At 48.2% G+C, this 17338-nt stretch overlaps 1 protein-coding gene across 2 annotated transcripts in view; it reads right to left on the reverse strand.

The window, feature by feature from the left end:
* The window catches only part of Ptprg (protein tyrosine phosphatase receptor type G), a 682360-nt gene extending 672019 nt beyond the window's left edge, over positions 1-10341 (reverse strand). The window contains exon 1 of one of the 2 annotated variants that reach the window (XM_021181278.3): positions 9544-10341. In XM_021181278.3, the coding sequence (XP_021036937.1) occupies positions 9544-9628 (85 nt within the window). In that variant the 5' untranslated portion in view covers positions 9629-10341. The remainder of the gene's footprint in view (positions 1-9543) is intronic. The other variant, XM_021181279.3, reaches the window with a different exon arrangement.
* Positions 10342-17338: the final 6997 nt, after the last annotated feature.

A 17338-nucleotide genomic window follows, 5' to 3' on the forward strand; every position in this document is an offset into this window, starting at 1 on the left:
CACCCAGAAATACCCTATAACAAGAAAGCCAACCCAGGAAAAGGTTACCAGGCACTGTGCCCCACAGAGTGCATAGGACACAAAGGTCACAACCCTCCCAAGGTTCCAGTGAACCTTAAAACTGCAAAAGAATCTTAGAAATTGTTTAGCTAAAGATGAGAAAAATAAACTCAAAAGACATCAAAGTGTAGGCTGAGGATGTGGTGCAGCCGATAGAACTCCCACTTGAATCAAGTCATGGATTCAAGTCTCAACACAACTCACATGGCTAGGAGATAGAAGATCAGGAGTTCAAGGCCAACTTGGGCTACATGAGATCCTTCCCACCACCCACCCACAAAGGAAAGGAAAGAAGGAAGAAAATAAATGTCTTGAGTCGGATCCCACAGCTGGTAAGTAGGATCCTTACAGCTAGTTTTACACTCCAGAAGAAAAATTCCAGACCCACATTATCTCCTGCAAAGTCCCACTAATTCCCTCAGCCCTGTTCCCCAAGCCTGGGTGATTCAGAACCTACAGCCCACCACTGTGATGTGTAGGATAATGAAAGGCATAGTAGTCAAAGCCCCAGCTGGTTCTCAAATTACAAAAAGAGCTGGGTGTGGTGGCAAATACCTACAGTGCCAGCATTCACTCAGGAGGAGGCTGAGTCAGGAGGATCACAGCTTAGGGCTGCCTAAGTCTCCTAGGCAAGGTCCACTCTCAACTACAAAACAGATCTCGAATTACAAACTGTAGTGGTTTGAATAAAATGGCCTCCCCATAGGTCTAAAAGCATTCACTTCTCCTGCCAACAGAATAAGATCTAGACTCTCTGCTCCTTCTCCAGCACTATGACTGCCTGTGTGCCACCTTGCTTCCCACCATGATGAGGATGGACTAGACCTCTGAAGTGTAAGCCAGCCCCCAAATAAATGTTCTTCTTTATAAAAGTTGCCATGCTCAATGTATAAACAATAAAACCCTAACTAAGACACAAACCAAATGATTTCACATTATTTACATAATTTACATTACCACCAACAAATTCAGAGACACTATGCACTCTATCCAAATAACGAAAGCCGTAGACTACTTTCAAACGTGCCGAAGGCAGGAAACCAAGTGGATTCCCCTGCAGTATACTCTTAACTCCTGAGCCTTCTCTAGGCCATCATCTTGACAATTCTTAAAAATCTTAAAATGACTATCTAGAAGGACTGGGAGTGTGGCTCAGTTGGGGAAGTGTTTGCCTTCCATGCTAGAAGACATGAGTCTGATCCCCAGAATTCTAGTACACAAGATATCCATGGTCTTACAAGCTTGTGAACTCAAGTGCTTGGGAGGTGGAGTCAGGTGGATCTCTGATTCTCCCTGGCCTAGTCTAGTGGACAAGCTGCAAGCTAAGGAGAGATCTTATCTCAAAAACAAGGTAGATACCGGGCAGTGGTGGCGCACACCTTTGATCCCAGCACTTGGGAGGCAGAGACAGGTGGATTTCTGAGTTCGAGGCCAGCCTGGTCTACAGAGTAAGTTCCAGGACAGCCAGGGCTACACAGAGAAACCCTGTCTCGAAAAAAAAAAAAAAAAAAAAAGGTAGATAATGCCTAAGGAGTAGCATCAAAGGATGGCCTCTGACCTCCACTTGCACTGCACACACACACACACACACGCACACGCCATGCACAAATACACACAAACTAAATAAATAAATGATTTAAGTTAGGAAAGATCTTGAAAGATAACAGTATTTCCTCACTCATCTTGACTCTGTTCCTAGGCCTTATAAAATGCTAATGGCTGTGTCCTTCATCCAAATTCATCCAGATAAATGTACCGATCTGATTTAAGCTGCTGAAGACTTTATGAGGCAGTCAGCATGAGAAACCAGACAGCTTTTTAGATTCACATAGTAACTGATAGGAATTCCTCAAAAGTATATACCCACTGCCTGATCCAGCAACCTGCCTCTTTGCTCGTCAGAAACATAGTATCACAGGCCCAAAATAAGAGCACTTGTCCTATTTTCTCTGAGGAAGTGTTACATATTCCATGAACTGTGCTTTAGTTTCTTCTTTTTTAGTTGTTAGATTTCAGCAGCCAACTGTGTCACTTTGCTACTCCCCCAAAATAGCTCAAGTTTAAAATCACATTTTGTTGTTTGGCCAGAAAACCACTGTGCTGTGCTGACTTGGGCCTTCGGATCTGGGAGGAGAGGGCAGGAGCTGTGGCTGGCACGGTATCTCCTGCACAACATCCAAGTCTGCTAAAGTGCAACCTGGGTGCAAAAGGAGAGCAAATACCTCAATACCACTGCTGGCACCCTCTTAATCCATCCCACTAAAACCCAAAGACAGTTACAGAGCAAGAAGCACATGTTAAGAGCTCATGGAGGGGGTGGAGCAATGGTTCAGTCAGTGATGTGTCTGTTTGACTCGTAACCATGAAGATGGGAGTTTAGAATCCCAGCATCCATATGAAAAGCCTGCCTCTGTGGCCCAAGTCTGTAATTCCAATCCTGGTGAGGCCAAATGAGGAGCATCACTGGGGCATGTCAACCAGCCGGTCTAGCCAATCAGGTGAGCCCCAGGTTCACCAAGAAATACTGTCCCAATTATAAAGCAGAGAATAATTGAGCCAACACCCCACATCAGCATCTGTCTGCAGCATGCTCACACTGACCCCCCAGGGTGAATGTAAGCCACTCCTTGTCTTTCGAGGATCAGAAAGATTGATATCTTGGGCCTCCAGGAAGTTTAGCCATCAGAGTGTGGACAAAGACCATCTCAGACTACGGCAGGTAGAATGCATGACCTTCAGGCTGCCCTGCCTCTTCCTCCTCCTCAGTAAGACCAAACAGAAACCTGTTCAGCACTTTCATTTCAAAGAAAGCAGGCACCTAACTAAACAGTCCTCCTTTTCCGGCCCAGTTTCCTCCTTCCATTCCTATGTAAACTCTCATATGCATAAAAGGAAAATGGTTGAATCAACCATGTACAGTGCTACATCCTTGAGCACCATTTTCCCCTCACACTTTACAAAGACTTTAGGAGACATGATATTAACACTAATCCTTCTCACAAATGGAGAGCGAGGAATAAGGCAGAGAAAAAGAAAATGAACTTGCTTAGGGCACCATCGCTAGCAATGGCAGAGGCACGTTGTCTCTAGATGACAAATTTCTACCAACTTCCCTATATTCTTGTACAACCCAGGTTAGGGAATCAATGATGCTAACAACAATAATAAACCATTAACAAGTTCCAGGCTTCTAAAAGATCTCTCCCTTTGTATGTGTTGTTAAACAGTACAGTAGCTTTCACTGAATGACTGACAGGAAGGAAAGTTCTCAAGCAATGTGAGTTGCCTCCTACGCCTGACCCCAAGAACAGCAGTCATTGCCCAGTCCCAGAGAAAGCAGGCACATGCAGCGATCAGCCCGAGTTCCTCATCATCCCTTCATGAAGATTTTCTGAAATTGTTTTAATATTAGTCCCATCGAGCACACTCGTCATAAAACCCTCAAGCTTACACAGACCTGGAGACATCATACATCAAAATGTTTTTTTTTTTTTTTTTTTTGGTCAAAACACCAGACATTTTGCTACAAATGATACTAAGTAAAATGGCCCCTGCAAGGCTAGGTGTCCCTAAAGGATGCTCAACCTTCCACCAATACTTAAAACTGCACTGCACAGCCACCACTGAGAAAGCTAAGAATCCACTTCCCAGCTGGACACTGTGGTACACAGGCAGTGGCAGGTGGATCTCTATGTTTGTTGCCAACTTGCTCTACATATTACAAGTTCCAGGCCTGAGTTAATGCGATGAGCCCCTGTCCAAACAAAACAAAACAAAAGTCCTTTCCACGGTATGAGTGAACCGTGAATCTGTTGTGCACGCACACACACACACACACACACACACACACACACGCACTCACTCAAGAGCGTACCAGGGTCTATTTACTGTAAGGTAGCTTCAACCTTGCAGTGTAACTGTGGATGACCTTGAACCTCTCACACACACACACACACACACACACCTCCACCTCCCAAGTGCACCATGCCTAGATTATGCAAGCTGGGATCCAAGCCCAGCTTCCCGAATGCCAGGCCTATATCAACTGAACTACATTCCAAGCCCACCTAGGTCTTTCCTCAAGTAAAATTCATCTACTCTTGCTACAAGTTACTAATCTTTTAAAGAGATTACTATTTATCTAGTTCTGAGACTTTGGAACCAAAGAACTCAAAAACTGGAGGGAAAGGGTTGTAATAAATACAGGATTTTGAAACATACTTACCTTTTTCCGATTTCCTTTTTCAACACTAGGAATCAAACTTAAAACCCAAAGCCACAATGACACCCTTTTTATGTACAATACCACATAAATGCAATATCAAAAATAATTTAAAATGAAATTGATATCAAGTAGTCTTTCACAAAAGGACACTTGATTCTGAGGGCACAGAGAACTGTCATGGCTTCCCATGAAGTTCTCAGCCAGCAACATGGCTGATCTCATTTCTGAGACTAGGAACAGAACTGTCTTGTTTTGTTTTGTTTTGTTTTGTTTTGTTTTGTTTTGTTTTCGAGACAGGGTTTCTCTGTGTAAAAGAGCCCACCCAACCTGGAACTCGCCTTGTAGACCAGGCTGACCTTGAACTCACAGAGATCCTCGTGCCTCTGCCTCCTGAGTGCTGGAGGACTGTAATCTTTAATCCTGCCAACACTTCCTGCAGGTCTAGAGAAGCCAACCTTGGTAGAAGATGATCCCATTTAGTGCTGAGCCAAGTCCAGCTACCAAAGCCAAATCCCAGGCCTGCTGAGTACCTACTCTTCTGAGAGCAAGGTTCACTCCGTGAGCCCCTCCCTCTCCTGCACTGGCTACTGCCTTGACCTGGATCAAGTGCAGGGGAAGAACTGAGCACAGAGAACTTCTTCCTTGGCTTTGCTTTATTACTAGAAATACATGTCTTTTATTCCCTGCACCAGTAAAGACAGAATTCAAGGGCCAATGATAACCATTCAGCATCCATCCAAGAATGATCAGCCTGGAACAAAGGTAGATCCCAGGCTGACCAGAAGGCTTCACCACTGTAGATGGAACTTTATACCCTGAGGTCTTCTTATAAAGCTTCAAGTTACAAACACAAGAGATACGGCCCAAGATGAAAGTGTTCATCTGCACCTTGCATGGCATTGGCCACAGGCTACCATTAAAACACTAGACAGAAACACAAAATAAAAGCTGCCAAGAAGAAAAGAATGCCTTCTTTTTACCCCAGAAGACATGTGTTACAGGCCAGCCCACCTGCTTGGTTCCATGGCCTTTCTTACCCAGACAAGGCTTGGGGTGCCACACTCCTTCTGTGGCTAAAGAGCTGGCCACAGGAAAATGAGAGCAGGAAGAAGAGGCAGTCCAGGGCTCAGTAGGGCACAAACGTTCCTTTCAACTAGTCCATGCATGCAGGTGATTTTAATGTGAACTCAAGAGCAACAGAAATGCTAAATCTGAAGGGTGGTTTGGGCTTTTTTGGTTTTGTGGCTGTTTTCTCTTGGGGTTTTCCTTTTCTTTTTCTTTTTTTTTTTTTTGGTTTTTCGAGACAGGGTTTCTCTTTATAGCCCTGGCTGTCCTGGAACTCACTTTGTAGACCAGGCTGGCCTCGAACTCGGAAATCCGCCTGCCTCTGCCTCCCGAGTGCTGGGATTAAAGGCGTGCGCCACCACGCCCGGCTGGGGTTTTCCTTTTCTTAAAGCATTAAACCATCAATATTCCCTGGACAGCTTCATGTAAGAAATGTAGTTTCTGCTTCCGTATAAACAGTGCTACTCAAAGCTCTTCTACTGAATGCCCCTTCTTCAGGTCAACCACTCCTCTTTCCAAGATACCCCTTTATTTTGGAAGCCTCAGGAATTCCTTCTGGTATCTACACTTGTTTGTCCACATGCCTGTTTGTGTTTGGGTTCTGACATCTGCAATCCTCACCATAAGCAATGTCTGGAAGGGGACATGGAAGATTTGATTCTATAACCACGTCAAAAGATAAAGAAGTCTTCTCTCTCACAGGAATCGATTGAGGTGGAATGAGAAACGTTTCAGATCTCACCCAGCTTTTGAGAGGAAGACTGAGGATTTCCGAACTCCATTCCTGTCACTGCCTAAGGAGTCCGGTGATGGCCACTGAGACACCAAAATGGCATACGTAGTAAGTGGAAAAGTCTGTCGCTGACCAATCAGGTGTCACTGGACATCGGATGTGGGTGGGATGTGGACACATCCAGACCAAAAACAGTCAGGCACCTGCTTCTGAAGTCTTCCAACCACATAACAGATGTAATGTCATCATGACACAGAACACCAGAATCAAAGAGCATTACTTTGAGGGCCAAAAGAACAAAGAAAATGTTTTTTGTGATTCTGCATGAATTGCTAAACAATGCAAAAATAGATTGTGTGGGGAACAAAAACTAAACCCTTTCAAGTAAAAGACTTTACATCATGTCAGAGGCGGTTCAGCTCCCAACGGCCAGGGACAAAGACCATATGTTTAAATCAACCACACTCAAATTGTATTTCAAATTATATGTTGATACTGGGCCTGTAACCCTGGCTCGATGGAAGGCAGGAAGGAGGATCAAGGGCTCCAGTGCTCCGTCCAGCTCCTGTTAAAGCCCCCTCTCTCACATACTGTTGTGAAGGTGGAGAGTCTGGATAAAAACACTGAAAACTGTAGAGACTTTGGAGGAAATATCTAGGAGTCCACTATGTTGTTGCATGTTTTTCCCATACTAGTGTTTTGGACTTAGAAAAATACAGTGTCCACTATCATATTTGATATTTCCCCTCAGCACTTCGTTTGTAGCACCAGCTATGGCAGGAATCCCACACTCCCCGCACTGTTCGGGGCTATAACCCTGCTTCCAACCGCTGGAAAACACCCAAGCCCTAGCTGCTTCCAAAGGCCTCCCTAAAACACAGTAACTGAATTCTGAACGGGCAATGGGGGCTCACATGCAGCTGAGAAGTCAGTGGGATTCTAAAAACAAACAAAAAATAACCAATACGAGATTTTGGGTAAGAACTCACAAGGAAAAACCTAATTGAAAACCAAAAGCTAAAATGGTTAGTTAAAATAGGTTTCCAAAGCTATGGCAGCAAGAAGCGCTGGGTCCCAAAGCGAACAACGGTCCCCAAGGGTTTTCTAGCCTACCATGGGCGGCAGCATCGAGCTGCAGGCACCGCCTAGCGCCAGATGTCGCAGACCCCCAGTCTGGGCACCTGGACGTACGCGCCCCGACCCCTTAGTTTGCAGGTGGTTGAGCCGGTCTAGTGGAGGCAGAAGATTGACGGGTGGCTCTGGGGCGCCCCCTGGGGTCCAGCGGCACCCCACCATCCTCGGAAAACCTGAAGCCAGCACAGCATCTCCCAGGGCTATGACATTTTAACTTTGCCTGATTCCAAAAGCTGTCTTCCCTGTGCCTCTAACAAATACCCCTCCGCTCCCGGTTGAGGGTATGGGCTAGTTACCTCGAAGCCTGAAAAGGACGGAAAATGAGGAAAACTGAAATGGACCAAGCCTTAACAAGGCGGCATCCCTATCGGTCCCATACTGGGTTGCAAGTCTCAGACACCAGAGGGAAGAAAATCATTGTAGAAACACTGGCTACAGCCCGGGGAGGTCAGCCAGAAATGTAATTGGAAATTTCTGTTTTGCAAGGCTGCCTCCCACCGCCCTTATTAAAAAGTGACCCTTACTAGGCTCAACCCCAGGTGCACCCGAGCGCACTCAGCTGGCAAGTCCCTGACAAGGGAGGGAGGGAGGTTTAGTCAAAGGCAGTGATAAATACAAATGTTGCCCGATGGTCTCTAAGGGAGAAGGATGCTGATTCTCAGAGGAGATGCTCCTCAGCGTCTACTTCCATAGAGACAGGACCCTGGAGGGTAAACCCCAGGCCTCCTAGTGAGTAAGCACGCGCACCCTCACCAAGCTCTGTAGACAGCCCCAGAGACAGGAATAAGCGCCGAGGAAAAGGAGCCGAAGAACCGCAGTGTTTTGCCCTCTGTTCCTCGCAACCACCCTCAAACCTTCAAAGAAGGGATCACTCGCTGCCAATCCCCTTAGAGAGGATCCCCGGGAACAGCGAGGTCCTCGAGCCTGGCTCCTAGGTACACGATAGGGTTGGGGGTACCCGCTGTACCAAAACCCCGCGCTGTGGCAGCCAGAACACAGGCTGCTATTAACCAAGGAAAACCGAAACATTGTGGCACGTTTCTTATTTCTTGATTAGAATAACCGCCGCCTCCAAATATTCCAAAACAGGCAGATGAGAAAGCAGAAAAACCGGGTGTTCTGTCCTTAAGAGATCGAGGAAAGAAAAGCAAATCGCGCCCTCTCCCACCTCTTTCCCTGAGCCAGGAAAGAGGACGTGGCCTTCACCCACTGAGAAGGAGCTGGGCAGCTTGAGCTGCAGCCCTCCGACTCTGCAAGAGAAGAGGAAGGCGGCTGGCCTCTGCCCTCATCGAGGGGGGAGGGTGTGGGCTGAAGGCTGGAAGTGGAGGGTCGGCGAGCTGCACACTGGTACGTGCAGTGATTTAGGATTGTCGAGTGGCCAATATTGTTCCAGCTTTAACCTGGCTAGAAAATGAGCGGGTCTGGGTCTGGATCTGGCAGGCACATTCAGCCTGCAAAAGGGCAAAGATGAAAGTAGGGAGGGCACGCCAGACAGCCAAAAAATCTGCCCGGACGCCAGAAGCTACACAGCTGTCGACCCGCGCCCTGCACTTGGACCCCGGCAACCCAGCCCAAAAGAGAGATACAGAAAGGGGCCGTGAGCCCAATGAAGCAGGGGTCTAGCCAAAAACTCCCTGCTCACTGCTTCCTGCCCTCCCGAGGCTCCCAGGCCCCCCGCGTCTAGGGAGCTGCCTCCCGCTTGCACTGAGGCGTAGCCCGCACCTCAGCCCGGAGCAAGGCTGAAAGAAGGCGGCCCCGGCGACTACAACGCGGGCTGCTCCCCACATCCTGACTTCTCTGCAGCCAGCCTCCGCCTTCCATCCCCAAACGCCGCCCTCCCCCCTACAAAGGGTCGGAGGAATGCAAAGTGAGCCACGATTATGAGCTCCTTTTATCCCCGCAGAAGCAACGGGAGCACCCCATATTACTCAAACCAACAGAGCATCCTTCCCACAGCCAATCTCCCCAGACATCCTATCGTGCAACTCTAGCCCTCCAGATCAGCTCCGGATCAGCAAAGCAAGTCGCCTCCCCCCGCCCTCCCATACTCCAGTTGCTTCAAGCTTCCCAAGCCACAGTCAGAGCACATCTCTGAGTCCCCAATCCTCCCTTGCAGCCCGCCACTGCTTCTGCCCTCTCTGACCATCAGCCTCCTAGAACACTGCCGGAGCCAATGAAGCAGAGCTCTCTTTCCTCCTCGGTAGCCCGGCCCCCCTTCACCCTCTCCGCGGTCCCTAGACTGGCGCCCAAGCTCCGCGCCCCGGCGACAACTCCGCATACCCCGCGCGCCGGCCAGAGACGCGTCCCATCGGCGGCCCTTACTCACCCGGGAAGCACACCACATAATGAAGCACAGAACTGGTGATTTTCAGGAACAAAATCCACCAACACGGTTCCAGTAACCTCCGCATGTCCGAAAACGCACATCGAAAAGAGAAAGGCAGGGGGGTAAACTTGTTGAATAAGTTCTTGCTTCCGAGCGAGGCTCCGCTAAGCCTGGAGGCTTTCACGGCTCGCCCGCCACACGGGGCCCCCCACACTCGGCCACCGGTCCCGCAGGAATCCGGGAATCTGCCAAGCGCTCCCGAGAAAACCTCAAAAAGTGACCGGGAATGCAAAGCCAAGCTAGGGACGATCCTCTCGGAGGAGAAGGGCTGCTTTCCGCTCAGACACGATCCAGCCGATAGGCAGGGCGAGGAGAAGACGCACGGCGGCAGAGCCCGGGGCCCGGAGCAGGCAGGGACCGCGGGTGGCGGTGGCTAGCAGCCGAAGAGCCCCAAGTTGAGTCGGCAGCGCAGCGCAGCCCGAGCACCAGCGGGCGACGGCGGGGCTGTGCGCGGCGCGGCGGCTCCGGGCTTCAGGCGGGCAGCTCCTTCCAGGGCCCCGGCAAGGAAGGAGGCATGTCTGCGAGCCGGGAAAGGGAGGGAAGCGGCGGGGCGGAGCGCAGAGCCCCCCAAAACAGAAACGGCCAGTGGAGCGCAGGGAAACACAAAGGATCTCAGAGGGGCGCCGGGGCGAGGGCGCCTTCAGTCCATGCTCCTGAAAGTTGTGGCTCCGGCGCAGGCTGGGGAGGAACCGAGAGCGCGGGGCTGGAAACTGGCCATGCCTCCATACAGGAAGTAACATGTGAGCATGGATCCTGGCAGAGACTTTAAAGCCGGCGAGCGGGCGAGCGAGCGAGCTGGGGGCGCGCGGCGGCGGGGGCGCGCAAGCACGGGCGCGCGGTGACGCGCATCCCCGAGCTGCCGCCGGCGGGGGCGCGCGTCTCTTAAAGCGGCCGTGCTGGGCTCCCGCTTCCAAGGACTTGCACTACTCTCCTCTCCAGGCGTGCCTAGGGCTATGGGTGTGCGTTTAAGGGAGCTGGTAACCCTGAAGACAGGGAAGAGACCAGCTGCCATCAAGGGTCTGCATGGCTTTGCTCCATTTTCGAGTTCTTAAAGACGAAGTACGGATTCGGAGAGATCCCTGACCTCGTTCATGGATCCGGAACTTGGGGGAGGGGGAAAGGGTGGTCTGGTTGGAATCTGGGGTAGAGGAAAGGACCAGCAGCTGCATTTTCATGGAGAGGGGACTTCCGTAAGGCCTCACCACCTGGACCGTGTCTTGGCGGGGTGCACCTCCGGCGTCCCTCTCCTGCTGAGCTCCCGGGCTAAGAGACAAAGCCCAGCGGCCTTTGCACTCAGGTTTCATTGAGGTTTTTTGTTGTTGTTTCCCTTTTCCCCCTTTCCGAGCTTCCATTGACCGAATCTACCTCTGGGAGATGGGGCAAGGGACGGGGGTCCATCCCAGGCTAGCAAAATCCAGCTCCAGGCCCACATCGGCTTTCCCCAAACCACGAAGGTCTGTCGCGGACTTTTCCCCAAACCACGAAGGTCTGTCGCGGACTTTTCCCCAAACCACGAAGGTCTGTCGCGGACTTTTCCCAACCCTCGGATTCGGGAAGAAGGTGGCTGCAACTTGGCCTGGTTAGGCAGAGGGCAAATGAAGTGCGCCTCTCACCCGGGGCAGGGGAAAGCAGCACCCTGAGGCAGGACTGGTTTCCCACAGCCGCCCTAGGAGACGTGGCTTAAGTAAACTACAGAGAGGCATCCGGGGGAAATGCAAGGGCTAGGATTATCTGTAATGAGTTTTGTCCCTTGGCTCTCACTGAGATCTTTATCGCTTGGGCTTCTCAGCAACCTATTTTTTCCTCCTACGTTGGTGCTAAAAGAGGGGGAGGCAGGTTTTGGTTTGGTTTTTTTTCTCCATCAAATTTGTAATTGAGCCAACGTAATTAGCCATTTGTAATTTTTTTCATAGTTTTTCTGCCTGTCTTTGAAAACGATATGGACATATTTTTAAAGTTTCCCCTTGCCGTTTCATCGCAACGCGGCACTGTCCCACACACACCCAAACATCCCAACCGGATGTTCTTTCGGTTTTCAAATACTATACAGACGCTTTCAGAGTCTGTGGCATTGTTTAGGAAAGCAGTCTTGCACCCACAATTCCAAAGGAAAAACCTCTGAAAAGTTTGGGGTGCAAAACTAGTAAATGCCAGGAAGTTCCTGGAACGGGCCCCCAAATCTATCTTTAGCCAAACCCCGCAAACACCCTTCCCGTGCTGGGCAATGAGACCAATCTGTTTGCTTTGGAATTTGACTCTTCCTGGTTTTGTTGGAGGGTCACTCTTGAGTGCTTATGATGACCAGTTCCCTTGAAAAATGGGTTGGAGGGGTGGATATCCCAGTGCCAGTCAGAGTGGGATAGTTAAAATGACCCTAGCACAAATGACTGCCTCCTTCGAGGTGACTCCGTATTTTAACACTCAGTTGGTAGGACTTGAATCACACAGAGGTCAGCGACCTCAGCAGTGCTTTATCTGTGAAGCAGACATCATAAGTGTTGCCTGTTGGGCAACCCTGAATTCTTTCTATACACTGTTTGCTGGTTCAACAAATGAACTGCACATCCACTCTGTGCTGGGTATACTAAGGACAGGGCCAGCCAGCCTGTCTGCCTCACCTGGGGAAAGTCAACGGAGGAGTGGTTGAGAAGACATTAAGTGTGAAATGCAAAGAAGGAACTCCAGTACCCCAGTTGTTCAACTTGGAGAGTGAATGATCATGTCTCTTACAGTGTATGGGACCCCATCCCTGTTAGTCTCTCTGGGCTGGTGCCTGTCCTGGGACGCCAGGCTGACGTTTACCACAAAATGGTATTAAAAGCACACATCAAGCTCCATCAGCTCCCTCCAAATCTAAATGTTTTAGCCAGGCCCATTAGCACATTCCTGTAATCCCAGCACTCCGGAAGCCAAGGCAGGAGAATCATAACTTCAAGGCTAGCTTAGTGTCAGAGCTTGTCTGTTTTTTAATTTAACTTTACAACAGAAATTTGCTGGCCTATTATACAAATGTGTTCAATAACCAACTGCAAAGTGAATAGAAAAGCCCCAATTTCAAGTCTTAGTGGACAAAACTGACCTAGAGACACACCTGGTGTACTTCTACCTGGTGAGCCAGGGCTGTTAGGCAGAGAAACATTGTCTCCATTAAACCAAAAAGAAGGAGAAGGAGGGAGGAGGAGGAGGATGAAGAAGAGGAGGAGGAAGAAGAAGAGGAGGAGGAAGAAGAGGAAGAAGGAGGAGGGGGAGGAAGAGGAGGAGGAAGAAGAAGAGGAGGAGGAGAAGAGGAAGAAGAAGGAGGAGGAAGAGGAGGAAGAAGAGGAGGAGGAGAGGAAGAAGTCGTTGTCTTGGGAAGTAAGTCAATAAACAGCGCCCTCCCCGCTTCTGCTTCAGTTCCTGCCTCCAGGTTCCAGCCTTGGTATGGGGGCTGCACAAGGCGGTGAGCAGAGCTGGAGAAAGGAGCTTGGCAACATGCTGACCACTTAAAAACTACAAAGGAAAGCTACTACTACTGATAACAAATCCCGCCCCACAGATAAGCAGCATAAGCTTACACTTATTTTTTCACAATGCGTGGGCAGGCCAGTGATGGGAGTGTGGAGCTCAGGTGTTTTCTGGAGCTGAACCAAGGTGTAAAGAAGGATGACTCTGGAGCTGGCAGGTTCCCTTCTAATCTCATTGGTTAGAGAACTACAGTCTTGTTTCTGGCTGGCTGTTAGCCAAAGGATGTCTTCATTTTCAGTCCCTCTGAATCTTTGTAACTTTCTTCAAAGCCAGTAAAAGAATTCTCTGTTTTGGCTAGAATCTTGAACGTGACTATCCCACCACTTCTGTACTAGAAGACAGTTGGGTCAAGGGAGTAACCATCCATCCCAATGTCAAGTGTCAGCCACTCTCATGAAGAGGGTGTTACATATCAGAGGGTGGGCATCTCGAAGAGCACATTAGAGCCTTGCCTACCATAGGTCTATGGGAGTACCAATGTCTGTTGCTGTATAATGTCTTACAGCCCAATAAATAAAAATAGCCTGATTTGCTGCCCCAGACCTGTTATCACAGTACTCCTAACACTGAGGCAGGAGGATCACAAATGGAAGATTGGCCTGGGCTGTACAGTGGCCTTGTCCTAGTGTAGTGTAGTTGCTGTGACAAAACCAACTTGGAGTAGAAAATGGTTTATTTAGCTTACAAATAACAGTCCATCAGTTCTAGAGATGGGAAGCCAAGGCTGGAACCTGGAGGCAGGAACTGAAGCAGAAGCCAGGGAGGGCGCTGTTTATTGACTTACTCTCCAAGACTTGCTCAGCTACTTCTTGTTGGGTTTTTTTGTTTTTTGTTTTTTATTTTTTGTTTTTAATGGAGACAAAGTTTCTGTGTATAACAGCCCTGGCTCTCCTGGAATTTGCTCTTTAGACCTCCAGCTCACAGAGATTTGCCTGCCTCTGCCACCTGAGTGCTGGGATTAACAGCATGAGCCACAATGCCCAGCTCAGCTACGTTTCTTTATACAACCCAAGACCACCTGCACAGGGGTGGCACTGTGCAAGGTCAGCTGGGCCCCATAAAATCAGCCATTAATCCAGAGAATACCCTGAATCAATCGTTAATCAAGGGAACACCCCGACAGACTCACCTGCAGGACAAACTTCTTCAATTTAACTTCCCATCTCTTCCCAGATGATCCTAGTTTGTAGCAACATTTGTCTCACAAAATGAAAGGACAAGAGAGACAGAAAGACATTGAAGAAAGGGAAGCAAAAGAAAACACTGTAAGACACAGAAGCATTGGATATAGTTTAGTAACACAGCACACTGTTTCTCCTTGTGACCCGCAGGCCGCCTAAGTCCTCAGAGAAAAGATCACAATTCAAAGTTCAACATTTAAAGTGTGGCTTCTGCTAAGTGCTGATTGTCTTTCTATCATGGTCAACGCATCACAAATCAAACCATCCTAAGTCAGGGGCGATTTATCTATGCAGACTACAATTAGGGGCAATGACTGCCAAGCCAGCCTAACTGAGCTCTGATGTTGTTTATATTTGCATAATGACAGACAGAGTAGCCACTTCATGCCTCAGCTTCCTCATGTGTAACATGGGAAAATAACTGCCTCTACTTCTAAATAGAGAGGATTAAAAGGAATTAATATACATAAAGTACTTAGAGCAGTGCCAGATACCTAATAAGCATTTAATAAATGTAAGCTATTACTGTTATCTGTTCACGCAGCAATGTGATAGAGAGTGAACATCTGTTATTTTCTAGCTGCTCAGCTTCCATTTCTTTTAGAAATACCATCCCAGTTTCCCTTTGTGCAGAACTCCAGATGGTTGCAAAGACTATACCTCCCCCTGCCCCCACTACATCAACCATGTTCACCCACCAGATCAGCATGTGCAGGTACCTAATCTTAACCACAGGAGTCTTTCACCGCCCTGGCCTGACTGCCTATGTTTCTAGTTAGTCCGATTATGTTCAGTATTTTTGTTGGGACCCGGGTGTGGGGATTCATACATATAACTCTAGTATCTGGGAGGTAGCAGGAATATAAGAACTTCTAAGCTAGTCTTTACCATGTAGCAGGGTTAAGGCCAGCCTGAACTACATGATACCTTATATCAGAAAATGGAAAAGTATTTTTATAATTGCCTGATGTAATTGTCATCTCTGACACTTACTGCCTCAGTCTGCTAACCTGGGCCTAATCCTGGGAGCTTCTAGCCTCCAAACAATCTTACCTAGGCCTAGAATGTTTTCAGCTTCTGAGACTTACTGATGAATAAGCTCACCCTTTCTAGTTTTCTCTAAACTCTGGCTGAATAGTTGAACTCAGCTGTTCTGGCTCAAAATCCTCTCCAAACTGACTTTTTCAATCTAGTTTCTCTTGGCCTCTGACTAAAGTGCTCTACTTAGCCTCATACTAACTTGAGCAATATGATCCAATCTTCTGGCTCCTTCTCACTCTTTGGCCACACGTCCTAATTTTTCCAAAACTGTTCTACTAAATTGGGATTAAGGATTCAAACAAATAAGCCCATGGGACCCTGTGATTCAAACCATCACAGCCGCCTTACATGATACAGTCTGGGCAGTCTAACAATGGCTAACATGGTGCTTGCCCATGGGAAGTGGCACTATTAGGAGACATAGCCTTGTTGGAGTAGGTGTGGCTTTGTTGGAGGAAGTGTGCCCTATGCTTAAACTCCATCCATGGTGGAAGAGAGTCTTCTGGCTGCCTTTGGATCAAGATGTAGAACTCTCAGTTCCTTCTCCAGCGCTGTTTCTTCCTGGATGCTGCCATGCTTCCTGCTGTGATGATAATGGACTGAACCTTTGATCCTATAAGCCGACCCCAGTTAAGTGTGTGCTTTATAAGAGTTGCCTTAGGGGCCGGGTGTGGTGGCGCACGCCTTTAGTCCCAGCACTTGGGAGGCAGAGGCAGGCGGATTTCTGAGTTCGAGGCCAGCCTGGTCTACAAAGTGATTCCAGGACAGCCAGGGCTATAAAGAGAAACCCTGTCTCGAAAAACCAAAAAAAAAAAAAAAAAAAAAAAAAAAAAGAGTTGCCTTGGTCGGATTGTCTCTTCACAGCAGTGGAACCCTAACTAAGACAGCCATCTTCATAATGGAGAGGTTGAGAATCTGTTAAGTGCTCCATCCGGAGACTGGATGCCTCAGCAGGCCAACATCATGCTGAAGGCCTGAAGAGGTCCTGGGAAGTTATTGGTTTTGAAGTTGTGTTGGAAGCCTGATAAAACTGGGTTGTAATATCGGGAAAGGAGAACAGTGGCACCAGAAACAGCAACAAGATAGATAAACATGTCAGCGAGATGCCAAGGGAATGAGGCAAAGGCAAAGCTTTCTTGTGGACCCCCTTTGATGTCAGTAGCCACGGGGAGACGCTTAGGGTGGGTCTTCCCATTCAAATGACCTAGTCAAGGAAAGTCCTCATAGATGAGTCCAGCAGTTGGCTTTCCTGAGCCCAGAATTGGTAAGATTGACAACTAAGATTGACCATCAGAGGTGGCTGATATCCGTAAGTTTTCTAATACAAGCCCTTAGGAGGTAAAGATAGACGGTTGGAAGTTCAAGGGCAGGCTAAGCCCGCACCCCCCCCCCAAAAAAAATACAAAAGAAATAGAAAAAGAGGGGAAAGAAAAAACTAAAATTTAGTAAGTTATGTTTGTTTTGGGAAAAGTATAACAAAAGAGAGAAGAAAATGTTCAGGACACACATGGCAGCCCACAATTATCTGGATGTTCGCTTCTGACTTCCTCAGGCACCAGCTTACACATGTGGTACACAGATATATGTGTGCCAAATACACATATATGTGTATTTGTGTACACATACACATAAGTATAAAATAAATAAATCTTGAAAAAGTGTTTTGAGGAATGTGGGCTTAGTGGTGGTCCACACCTGTAGAGCCAGCCTTCAAGAGCCAGGGAGAAGCAGATCTCTGTGGTCTGAGATCCAGAACAGCCAGGGTTACATAAAACTTTGTCTTAAAAAACAAGCAGAGTAGGCGTGGTGGTTCATACCTTTAATCCTACACTCAGGCGACAGACGCAGGCAGAGCTCTGTGAATTTGAGGCCATAGCAAGCTCCAGAACAGACAGGACTACACAAAAAGGCTCTGTCTCAAAAACCAAAAAATGTAGAATTAAATAATCATATAAGTATGACATATAAGGCTCTTCTGGTCACCAGTAACAAAAGACTAAAGTACAACA

The sequence above is a fragment of the Mus caroli genome, unplaced genomic scaffold (assembly GCF_978045245.1).
Source record: "Mus caroli unplaced genomic scaffold, Mus_caroli_1 scaffold_12, whole genome shotgun sequence".
Classification (NCBI taxonomy): Eukaryota; Metazoa; Chordata; class Mammalia; order Rodentia; family Muridae; genus Mus; species Mus caroli.